The 12,363-nt window shown below is 32.3% G+C and overlaps 1 protein-coding gene across 3 annotated transcripts in view; it reads right to left on the reverse strand.

The window, feature by feature from the left end:
- Nucleotides 1-12,363, reverse strand: part of LOC136041932 (uncharacterized) — a 50,728-nt gene that overhangs the window by 6,084 nt on the left and 32,281 nt on the right. For 2 of the 3 annotated variants that reach the window (XM_065726735.1, XM_065726736.1), the window contains exon 2: nucleotides 8,511-8,958. In XM_065726735.1, the coding sequence (XP_065582807.1) occupies nucleotides 8,511-8,958 (448 nt within the window). Of the gene's footprint in view, nucleotides 1-8,510; nucleotides 8,959-9,991; nucleotides 10,103-12,363 lie in introns of those variants that run through there. The other variant, XM_065726737.1, reaches the window with a different exon arrangement.

A 12,363-nucleotide genomic window follows, 5' to 3' on the forward strand; every position in this document is an offset into this window, starting at 1 on the left:
CCCACAGACTCTCTATGGATACCCTGTATGCCATAAATGTTCAACAAGGAATTGCTTTAGTTTTCACTGATTTTAGGGATCCTCTGTGGTATTTTCATTCTAAAATAGGGCATTGGTTCCAGTAACTGCTAACTTTTTATTTATACTATTCAAATGGGAAAAAAAGTATTTGTTTGTTTTTGCTTTCATTGAAGACTAGTAAGAAGTTTTGTAAGGATTTAAATCTTTTCCAGAATTTTGCCAGAAGATGAATGAATGATTATCCTACAACGTTCAAAAGATCTTGGACTCGATGTTAGAATTCCAAAAGAACTCAGATTCAATGGAATGTTTGCAAATATTTTGCCACAAATTAAAAACTAAAAAAGAACAAATGTTTTGGGTTATGTTGTACGTAAATTATAACATATACACCTCGTGAAAATTTTTGCGTTCTTTGAGCACAATACATGATTGCTATATTTTTGTACAACAAATTTTGTACAAGTGTTTCCAAAAGAATGTGGTTTCGATACCATTCCAACAAACATTTTGCAAGGAAAAGCAAGGGTTTTGGGTTATACTAAATGCAGATGTAATAAATACTTTTCGTGAAACTAAGGAGTGACCCGGCTCAATAGTAACCGAAACACTAAAAAATGAAATTTTGATACCAATAGCTACATAAAAAGAATTCAATTTTAATGTTGATTTTAAATATACAAGTTTCATCAAGTTTCGTCTTATCCATCAAAAGTTACGAGCCTGAGAAAATTTGACTTATTTTATAAAATAGGGGGAAACACCCCTTAAAGTCATATATCTTAACGAAAATTGCATCATCAGATTCAGCGTATCAGAGAATCCTACTATAGAAATTTCAAGCTCTTATGTACAAAAATTTGGAATTTTGTATTTTTCGCCAGAAGACAGATCACGGATGCATGTTTATTTGTTTTTTTTTCCAGGTGTGATCTAATCGATCGAGTGACCCTAGAATATCGCAAAAGGGCTCATTCCAACGGAAATTAAAGTTCCAGTGCTGTTTTTAAGTGACAAAAAAAGGGCACCTAGACCCCCTCCCACACTCATATTTTCTCAAAGTCACCGGATCAAAATTTTGAGATAGCCATTTTGTTCAGCATAATCTTAAAACCTAATAACTATGTCTCTGGGGACGACTTAATCCCCCACAGGCCCCGGGGGAGGGGCTGCAAGTTACAAACTTTGACCATTGTTTACATATAGCAATGATTATTGGGAAGTGTGAAGACATTTTCAGGGGGATTTTTTCGCGTTGGGGTGGGGGTGGGTTGAGGGGTTGGGTTACGTGGGAGGATCTTTCTATGGAGGAATTTATCATGGGGGAAGAGAATGTCCATGAAAGGGGCGCAAGATTTTCTAGCATTATTTGAAAAAAACAATGAGAAAATAAATTAAAAAAAAGGTTTTTCAACTGGAAGTAAGGAGCAGCAATAAAACTTAAAACGAGCAGAAAATATTACTTATAAAAGGAGATTCAAAAATTGATAATAATAAAAATTTGAGGGGGTAAAAAAATATAAATTTCGTTTTAATTATTCATATGCGGTGAACAAAAATCGAAACATGCATTAAGTTAAAAACGATCAGAAATTAACTACAAAAACAAGTTTTTTTTTAGCTGCAAGTAAGGAGCGACATTAAAACTGTAAAAGAACAGAAATTATTCCGTATATGAAAGGGGTTGTCCCCTCCTCAACGCCACGCTCTTTAGGCTAATAGAACGTGGTTTCTATGACATGTCAAAACGTATTTTACAAAAATAGGGTTTTGGTTATGCTACATGTAAATTAAAGTAAATATACTTCGTGGATATTGTTATGTTCTTTCAGTGCTTCACATGGTTGCATTTTTTTTTTGTAAAAGAATTTAAAGAATATATATACAGGGGTACAAAATACCCTGAATATTATGAATTGTGTCAAAGTGTTGCCAAAAAATCGTGCTTTCGATGACATGTCAAAAAATATTTCGCAAATAAGGATTTTGGGCTATGTTATATGTAAATTTTGACGAATAAACTTTGTGAAAATTTATGTTTTACGCTTCACAAGAATGCTAATTTTTGTAGAGGAATACATGCACAGCGGACCCTGTCAGGGATGCGTGGTACCGTGAATATTATAATTGTGTCGAAGTGTTTTCAAAAGATCGTGGTTTCCTCAACATGTCAATAAGCATTTGGCAAGAAAAGGGTTTTGGGATATGTTACATGTAAATTACAACGAACAAACTTCGTGAAAATATTATGTTTTACGCTTCACAAGAATGCTAATTTTTGTAGAGGAATACATGCACAGCGGACCCTGTCAGGGATGCGTGGTACCGTGAATATTATAATTGTGTCAAAGTGTTTTCAAAAGATCGTGGTTTCCTTGACATGTCAATAAACATTTTGCAAGAAAAGCGTTTTGGGATATGTTACATGTAAATTACAATGAATACACTTTGTGAAAATTTTTGTTTTCTTTGAACAATCCCCATGAATGCTGTTTTTGTTTTTTAGAAGAACAGATGCACAGGGGTGCATGGTACCTTGAATATTATAAATTCTGTCGAAGTTTTCCCAAAAGATCGTGGTTTCGATGACATGTTAACAAATCCTTTGCAAGAAAAGGGTTTTGGGATATGTTACATGTAAATTACAATGAATACAATTTGTGAAAATTTCTGTTTTCCTTGAACATTCGACATGAATGCTGTTTTTGGTTTTTAGAAGAACAGATGCACAGGGGTGCATGGTACCTTGAATATTATAAATTCTGTCCAACTGTTTACAAAAGATCGTGGTTTCGATGACATGTTAACAAATCCTTTGCAAGAAAAGGGTTTTGGGATAAGTAACATGTAAATTACAACGAATACACTTAGCGAAAATTTCTGTTTTCTTTGAACACTCCACATGGATGTTGTTTTTTTTTTGTGGAAGAACAGATGCACAGGGGTGCATGGTACCTTAAATATTATAAATTTGGTCGAAGTATTTCCAAGAGATCGTGGTTCCGATGACATGTTAACAAACATTTTGTAAGAAAAGGGTTTCGGGATAAGTAACATGTAAATTATAACGAATACACTTAGCAAAAACCTATACCCTTATACCTTAGAACTTATAACTTATACCCGGGACATACATTTTTTATGGAACGGATGGTTGCATAAAATTTTGATCAAATGAACCTCATTTGATTGGAAATTGGAAGTTTTAGTTTTCTTTTAAGAGTTAAAAGTGGATGGAGGGAAATTAGCTCCCTCCCCAAGCCTATAAATCTTAAAAACGTATCCGATCGAAATTTTAAGAAAGCTTTTTTGTTCAGCCCTGTTGAATGATTCAGCAATTATGTCTTTAGGGATGTCAACCTTTCCACAGTCCTCAGGACTAGGACTGTAAGTTAGGCAATTCGTTCATTGTTTACATCTAGTACATGTTACTTAAAAAGGTATGCACGAATGGAACGGGTAGTCGTTTAAAATTTGGATCAAAGGAACCTGCTGATTGGAAATTGGAAGTTTTAGTGTTCTTTTAAGAGTTAAAAGTGAATAGAGGGCAATTAGCTCCCTCCCTAAGGCTAAGAGCCTCCCTAAGCTTCCCCTAAGAATACTTAAAGGGGAAAATCATCTCACGAAAAGTAAATATGTGCGCACTACTGCTAGTGCCACTGCTACATTTACTACTATTATTACTGCTACGTATGCTACTATTTCTGCTTCAACTACTTATATTTCAACTATTTGTAGGAATAAGAGCATTGAGATGAAAATTTCAAGAAGTACATGCATATGCAGGTTACCAAAAGGACATATCAACAATATCATAGCAATGGCTCATTGGATTAAGTTGAAACGTCCAGGAATTGATGAGAGGGGTGTTCAACTGAACAAAAGGCATTAGGTTATTACTACTGCTGCTAGTAATACTACCGCTATTCAATGCTATTACTGGTAATATCAATGTTACTACTGTAACTACTATTATAACTATGCCTAAGGGTATGGAGGTGAAATGTTCAGAAAATTTGGAGCGGGGAAGATGAGCTGAATCAGAACAAGCCCTCCCTATGAAGTTTCTCAAAAGAATGTAACAGCGATAACTTTGGAACGGTTTGGAGTGTGAAGTTAAACTAATCGGGCATGTTGTGAGGGCTGTTGAACTACCTGAAAGAAAATTTTGCATCCTAACGCTACTGCCTCTACTCATACTACTGCTACTATTACTATTATCACTACTTCTATTTGTACTACTGTCACTAAAGCTTAGGATACCACGATTAATTTTACTTCTACTACTACTAATATTGCTATTAAAACTAAGGATATTAAGGTGAAAATTTTTAGATACATAGAAACTGTATGGAACTAATTCGAAACACACTATGCGCACACAGGTCGTCAAGCAAACGCATCCAAAATGCTTCAGGAACGGTTGATGGTATATTGTTCCAACAACTATTGCTACAGCGCAAGCTAAGCGCAAGCTAATCACTTGCAACCGAAAAGAGCTTTTTTTTTGAAAAGTTGGATCATTGACCGACCACTCTCGTCTTTATTGCACTGTGGCTCCCGTCTGAAGGCATTTCATTAGGTGATGCCGGGTCACCTACCTGGGCTTAGCATACACTAATTAGCGGGGTATCTGTGCTTTTGACTTGTGGTTTCCATGCAAAAGCGCCCTTTGCTCACATAAGTTACTATGACTGTACTTTTAACTTAGGTAGTGGAAAAAAAGAGGGAAGGTAGTGCTGAAAACAAAAAGCGAAAAAAAAAACAAAACAGAAAGATGACAGAAAGAAACAGAAACAAACAGAAACAGGAAACAAACTTTTAACTTAATTTACACTTGGATATGCTAATTTCTACTAATTTTAAGCTAATGCTCCTCTTTACTTTCATATGAAAATATTTTAATTTCTTACTTAATCCGCATACCAGGATGTCATTGAGACCGTCGTCAGCTGTTCTCTTTCACTTCTATTACTTTCATAAATAAAAAGCTTTCATAAATAAATAAAAAACTTTCATAAATAAATGAAGTTTTTAAGGAATAATTATATGGATGTTGAAATAAATCAAAACTAACTATGAACATGTGGACTTTCAAAAAGGTAGCAAAGTAATATCTGAAGAGCAACTTATGTTATTAATTTAGACCTTTAATGGTAAGTGATTGGGGGAATTTGAACTAGCCAAAAGGCACTATATGTATGCTTTCAATCCTACAACTACAGTTACTGTAACTAATTACGCCAAGAGTATTACGATGAAACTTATTAGGGAACGCTTAGTAGTTTTAATTAAGTGAAAAAAAAAACTGTCTGCAGGCAGGTTTTCAAAGGAGCAAATAAGCAATATCAAAGGCAGCACCTCTCTATAAATATCATTGAAAGTTTAAAAGGAGTTCATTCGATTCAAAATGAAAGAAAAAAGAAGAGTTTAAAAAAAAAGAGTAAAAAGAGACTGGAGGGCGAACAGTCCTTTTCGTAAAACCATTTATTTTCCAAATGCATTCAGTCAGAATTTTGAGAAAGCCGTTTTGCAGAGTAAAACTATCCGGTAACTATGTCTTTAGAGATACTAGGCATTCCAACCCCTCAGAGTTATGCAATTGGCACATTATGATTTAAAACTAAATGTTGCTTTAAAATAAATCAGAATACATTGTGTTTTTATGGTTGCTACTAAGACACCTCAGCAATATATCAAGAATGACTGGGGGCATTACGTTGAAACTTTTGGGGATACTACTATTACTACTTCTACTCTTGCAATTTTAATAAATAAAAAGAATGTAAGTGTATCCAGATTGTCAAAGAGCATAGGTCCTTTCTTTTGGGTATGAAATAAGTCTTTTTTTCCGATCAAATTCAAAAACTATGAAATTAAATTAAAAATAGTGTTCTGTGTTAGTATTAAAAATTGTTAAAAAAGTTTCTCCAAGATACAAATAGCAACCCATACTATGGATTCTTATAGAAATTAAATAAAAAAACAAGGTTTTTTAAATGAAAGTAAGGAGCGACATTAAAACTTAAAACGTACAGGAATTACTCCGTATATGAAAGGGGCTTTTCCTCCTCAACGCCTCGCTCTTTACGCTAAAATTTGACTCTTTCTCTTAACTCTACTTCTTAAAACAGTAAAAAACTTTAGCGTAAAGAGCAGGGCCTTGAGGAGGACGATTTACTACAGTTCGCTACCGACGAACTATATGAAAAACTGAAAAGATGTAAAATAGTATTTTTTCTATTAAAAATACTATGCCAATAAAAAAAGAGCAAACATTAATTAAAAAAAAAAACTCTTTCCACAAAACAAGTTTTTCAAAGAAAAGTAAAGAGCTCCATTAAGCCAAGAATGAGTGGAAATAAAGTAAAATTGTCTTCCAAGGGCAAAATTACCACAAATCACTATCAATAAATAAATGAAGCTAAAAAAGAACAGAAATTACAATAAAAAGCCGAGTAAAACTCAAAACGAGCAAAAATTAACATGATTAGAGCTTACATACCCCATACCTTCTAAAGACCAGAACATAATTTGCGCTTTACTGAAAACAAAATACGTTTTAAATGTTTTCATCTTTCTTACTTTTTATAAATAAAAAATTATCAAAACTTTAGCGAAGAAATGTCAGTATATGTCAATTTAATTGACAAACCACGGTCATTATTATTATTTTTTTTACTTATGCAAATTTACACTTGGATATGCTAATTTCTACTAATTTTAAGCTAATGCTCCTCTTTACTTTCATATGAAAATCTTTTAATTTCTTACTTATTCCGCATACCAGGATGTCATTGAGACCGTCGTCAGCTGTTCTCTTTCACTTCTATTACTTTCATAAATAAAAAATCATTCAAACTTTAAGGGAATGAATATTGTATGTGTCAATTAAACTGACAACCAACCGTTATTTGTTTTTTTTTGTCCTTTTTTATGCTTATAATGTATAAGTTATAGATGATTCTCAGTAAAGCTTTAAAGAAACTCAAGACTTTACGATGATTCCAAAGGTAAGGGAATAGCCCTACTTTTATTTACGGTAGCTCTTATTTTTAAACATTTAGATAACTTCGAAGACCACACTGCCTTTCCATGACGAAAGTAAAACAGTTCAAAATAGGGATGATACCTTTTTATTGACAGTGAAATGTAAAAATCAGCAGTTTTACTGCTGATGATGAACACTGTATATGCGTTCGAAATATCCAGTTAAATAATTTTATATTTCACTGTCAATAAAAGGTATCATCCCTATTTTGAACTGTTTTAATTTTAAACATTTATTAGCTTTGCAACTTCAGTATGCTTTTGTGTTGTTGATTTTATTAGGATAATAAAAATTGGTAAAAATGCTAATCGTTTTCAGCAAAGCAATAATGACGCTCTGGTCTTAAGAGGTCTTAGGGGCTTAGTAACCAGCCCTTTTTTGTTTATGATAATTCCTTGTCGTTTTAAGTTTGACATAATTATTCGTTTTAATTTTTTTCTCCATTTGAGAATTTATCTATTCATCCAAAGTGGTATATTTTGTCTCTATGCTTGACATGATTGAAAACTTAAATTTCTGTTCGTTTTCGTTTCATTGTTTCATTTATAGTCATTTCTGTTCGTGTTAATTCTGATTTTTATATTACTTTTTTATTCGATTTATGATTTAATTAGTTAAAGAAATTTTCTGAAAAAGAAATTATTTGAGGAAAATTAAAACCTATAACGAGCAGAAATGGAGTCCAATAATAGTTCAAACTTAAAATCTGGTACGACTCTTAGTTTTCTTTAAAATCTTCACTTCTTGATTACAGATTTTTTTAACTAGGAACAAACGGCCCAATTTAGAACATGGGAAATAATTTTCAAGCTTCTACCTGCCCTCCTTCTTCTCTGTTCAGGTTGGTGAATATAATCTAAACTTGGAATACTTTGGTCTTATATTTATTGTGCATGTGGACTTTGTTGTGACTACAATTAGTAAAATGGGGGATGGCTTTGAAAAATCCCTCTATTACCGTAATTTTCGACCATAATCTCATTTCTATTCATAGCTGATCAGTTTTCCAAATTAATAAAAATTTTCTTGTTTGTATTTACCATCTTTTCATAATCCTTGCGCCCTCACTCAGGAATAACTCTACAGGTATATCAAAATTTGACTACTTATCATCAGCATCGTTTTTATAAACCCATACAATAGATGGCTGGTAGAGAGGACTGAGATAAATTTACTAATATTTTATCTTTCAGAAGCAAATCTTCTTTGGGAGCACGTTTTTGAGGGACAAGTTTCATGGGGATGAATTTTCAAGGGCCGTCGGGGAAAACTTTCCGGTGCAAGCTTTCCTACCCAGGTTATCGTCTTCTTGGATATCTTTGAGTCACCCAACAGCTTACAGATTCGTGAACTCAATTAAATGCCACAGGCCTCCTGTTAAAAAATAAATACGGAATATAGCGGGTGTCGTAAGTAAAGTTGAAACATAAGAAAATACCTTTTACAGTCCTACGGGTTGATCTTCCAAAGCCTCTAGAAAAGAGAGTAAAAGCCAAATAAACTGAAATTCCAACGACAGCGAGAGAGTAAGCGGAGGGTTTTTCACTGACACTACCTAATCCGTCCTGTCTCTTAGCTAATGAAAATCCATGCCCATTACCCTCTAGAAAAAATGGCCTAGCGCTGCTGATCGGCCTCTGCCTTTCACCATGGTAAATATCACTAACTTTGTAGGAGTCTCTATACTTTTCATGTTTAGTGTACTTTCTCACGTTATGGCCTGGATCAAGTCTTTCTTTAAGAAGTCTTTCAAGATACTTTACGTCGAAGGGGTAGTCATCATCTTCTTCGTCAAATGAATCAGAATGTGAAATATCATCATCCTCGTCTAGGGGTACAATGATAATTGGACGGTTGCTATATCTTAGTTTTGGCATGATTTTAATCTAAAAAATAAGCAAGTAAAAATTAAAGAAAAAAAATGAAAAAACTAGGCATGAACTTAATGAATAATATTTAAGTGTGGTATATGGAATAAACACATACTTATTGAAATAGATAAGATATTATTGTTTATACATACAATAATATAAACAATAGACATTATTGTTGACATATTATTGTTTAGAATACATATTGTTGTTTCAGAAATCAGTTTTCGTGCTAGTATGCATTAAAATTTGAAATAGTACGCTGATACACTAATGAAGGACTTACATAGTCTGTACCATCAGCAGTATAATAATTGACGATTTTGGATCAACTAGATCATCCCATAAAATCATTTTGAACATTTTTATCCGGACATTCAGCATGAAAACAAGTCCTTGGACATCAAACTTTGATGTCATTTTATACTTTTTCACAATGTGAAAAATCAATCCATTAATCATTGTTCATTCCATTAAGCCCTTTTCAGTTGATTTTACAGCATTTTAAGTGAAAATTTCCGACATTTTTAAAACTTCCAATCACGAGCTTCAATATCAAAACAGGTCTTGTTAAATAAAAATTTTCAATCTAATTTTAAAAAAATTGTTTAATTAAACTCAGTACTTTATATACAATAATGATAAAATGCAATAACTTAATACGATTCTATATTTAGTGGATAGTTCGATATAAATATCTTAATCATTGTTATTTTCTTTCCCTTTTCTTTAAATAGCCTTTAAAATCATGACTTTATCCAATTTTTTAAATTTCTCTTCAAGATGAGCTGCTTTAGAATCAAAACGCTTAGGTGCAAATAGATAAACCATTTCACCTTTAAAATCAATAGTGATAACGATTTTCTTTCCATATTTAGTTGTAGTATATTTTATTACTTTAATTGTATATTCCATTCCAATGACTAACTCTTCTTTCCTAATAGTTCGGTTATAATTATTTTCAATTTTAATTTCGCTTAAAAGTTTCTCCATGTATTAACTGATTCAACCAAGTTTCTGAATCGGAAATGATTTTTAATTTCTTTACCTTTTTTAAAAATAAAATTTGGCTTTCTTCCCAAGAATCTTTCACATGGTGAAATGGTGTCTGGGACAAAATCAAGTTTCAGAAATCAAGCTTCTGAAACAAGTTTCAAAGTCTCACGTCTCACTTGTCTAATAGAGCTGTATTACAGAAGCTAGTTTCCCATTTGAAAAGAACTTTCAGCTGTTGAAATCAAACCTTTGAGTAATGACCCGTTATTTGGTTAGATGGTGCTCATAGCCTTAGCATTCTAGTAAAAGATGGTTTGTATTTTAAAGTTTTGGAGAATACAGTGCGGAAGGCATGGAGGGTTTTATTTTGGTTAAACTCAACAGACTTTTCGTATTATTTTTAACCATTTAATTATATCTGTTTCAAATATTTTTACGAGTAAAAAACTGTAATGTTTTCCATAATTCATTTTCGCGTTAATTATTTATTCATTGTCAATTCACCCGATTTATGCATACCAAGTAATTTAAAGAGAGTTGAATAAGCAGTTTTATACTCAGGTTTTCATCCTGCTATTCTTACATTTTTTCAAGTATTTCAATCAGAAAAGTCCCAAGACTTAAAGAAGCAAGGGGTAATACAGCAAAAGCAGATAAACTTGAAGCACTAAATATAAAGTTAGATACTAAGAAAGCATTAGTAACATTTCCATAATATTTAAATCTTCTAAGATAAACAAATAATCCCATTTCTAGTTCTTCTTTCATTTATATTTGAAAATAAACTTAAATCTTCTTTTTATATAGTCAAAACACAAATGACCACAATTTACATGGTTAAAATTTTGGACTTGAGTGAACGATAGTCAATTTGTTTATTTGAAGTCTTTAAGCAGTTGACAATTACATTTCCACGTTGGATTCCAAAAGAATCATAAAATTTCTACAAATGAGTGCATGAGATCATTGAAATAACAAGTCCAACACGTGCCAGGTGATCCCATTCAGTCATAAGTGATTAAACCGCATTTTTTTTTCTTTATTTTACTTAGTAAATTATCTCGCGAAAAAAAACAACTCGAAAATAATGAATGTTACCTAATTGATTCAATATGTCAATATTTGTCAGCTGTTTCATGTGATTTTTAACATTCTGGTTCTTCCAAGTTGCTTAGGTACTTCATCTACTGCTACTTCTGTTTTTTGGGGTCTTCCAAGCCTTTTAAGAGCTTCAAAAACCATTCCAGATCCAACAATTTTATCTGTACTGGGTAATTTTAAACCTTGACCTTTCGGTAAAGACCCCAGTAATGCTAAACCTTCATCTTTAGCGTTTGAAGAGTCAATAATTTCATCGAAAATTTTCTTTCCAGTATATCTATCCAATTTTTCTTGCTCAATTTGTTCAATTTACTTTCTTTAAGCAATATTTTAACAGGATGTTTACCGACAATAATATTTTCTATTTGAATTCGGCAATTTTCTTTTCTTAAAACACCTGTTTAGTTTTACTTTTCGAAGAGGAGATATTAATCATGAATAATTTTGAAGTAGTTGTTTGTAGGATAAATCAATATCACCTCATTTATTTTCATTTTTATATTTTTCAATCTTATCCACCTGTCTTTTCTGAAGTAATAGTTTAATATGTTTTTGTTAATTCAATTTTGTATGCGTTACTTGAACTGTACATTTTTGTTTTGCATCAAAACACGTTTTAATTTTTGTTTTTTGAACTTCTGATAAATAAATATTTGTATAAATAAAATTCAAAGGTAATGATTTTCGTAATGCCCTTTCAAAAAACTTCATAGGCTTGATTTTCACTTCACCATTCCTGTAATTCTCTTTTAAAGTTTTCATCGGGACTTTTTCTAAGTATATTTATTATCAGGGGCGAATCTAGAGAAAAAAATTGGGGGGATACTGGACCAGGGGCGCCAATATGATTCGAGCGTAATGATAGGGGGGGGGGGGTAGATAACGCTTTGGTCAGACCAGTTTTTTTGGGTGAATTTGGTTTGTGCTAATATAAAATGACAAAGAAACCTCTTTGGAAGCCAGTAATATTTTCCTATATCAGTAAAATTCGTATTAACAACAGACGTGAGTAGATTCTTTGATGAATAAATTACTATGGTTTCATTGAGTCTTTTTGAATGAGTAGACCAGACTAATTTTTTTTCTTTGGAATTGGATAAAAGAATTAATTAATGGGGAAAATAAAATTTATTATCATTGCCAAAGGATTTTCGACAACCTGAAATTTTTGACTCTTTGACAACCAGGAGACACTTACATTCTTTTATTTATTTAAATTGTAAGAGCAGAAGTAGTAATAGTAACCAAGAAAATTTCAAATTAAATCTCCCTGTCTTTCTTGATACATTGCTGAAAGTCTTATTGGCACCCATACTTACAGTA

Source organism: Artemia franciscana, unplaced genomic scaffold, assembly GCF_032884065.1.
Source record: "Artemia franciscana unplaced genomic scaffold, ASM3288406v1 PGA_scaffold_50, whole genome shotgun sequence".
Taxonomy (NCBI): Eukaryota; Metazoa; Arthropoda; class Branchiopoda; order Anostraca; family Artemiidae; genus Artemia; species Artemia franciscana.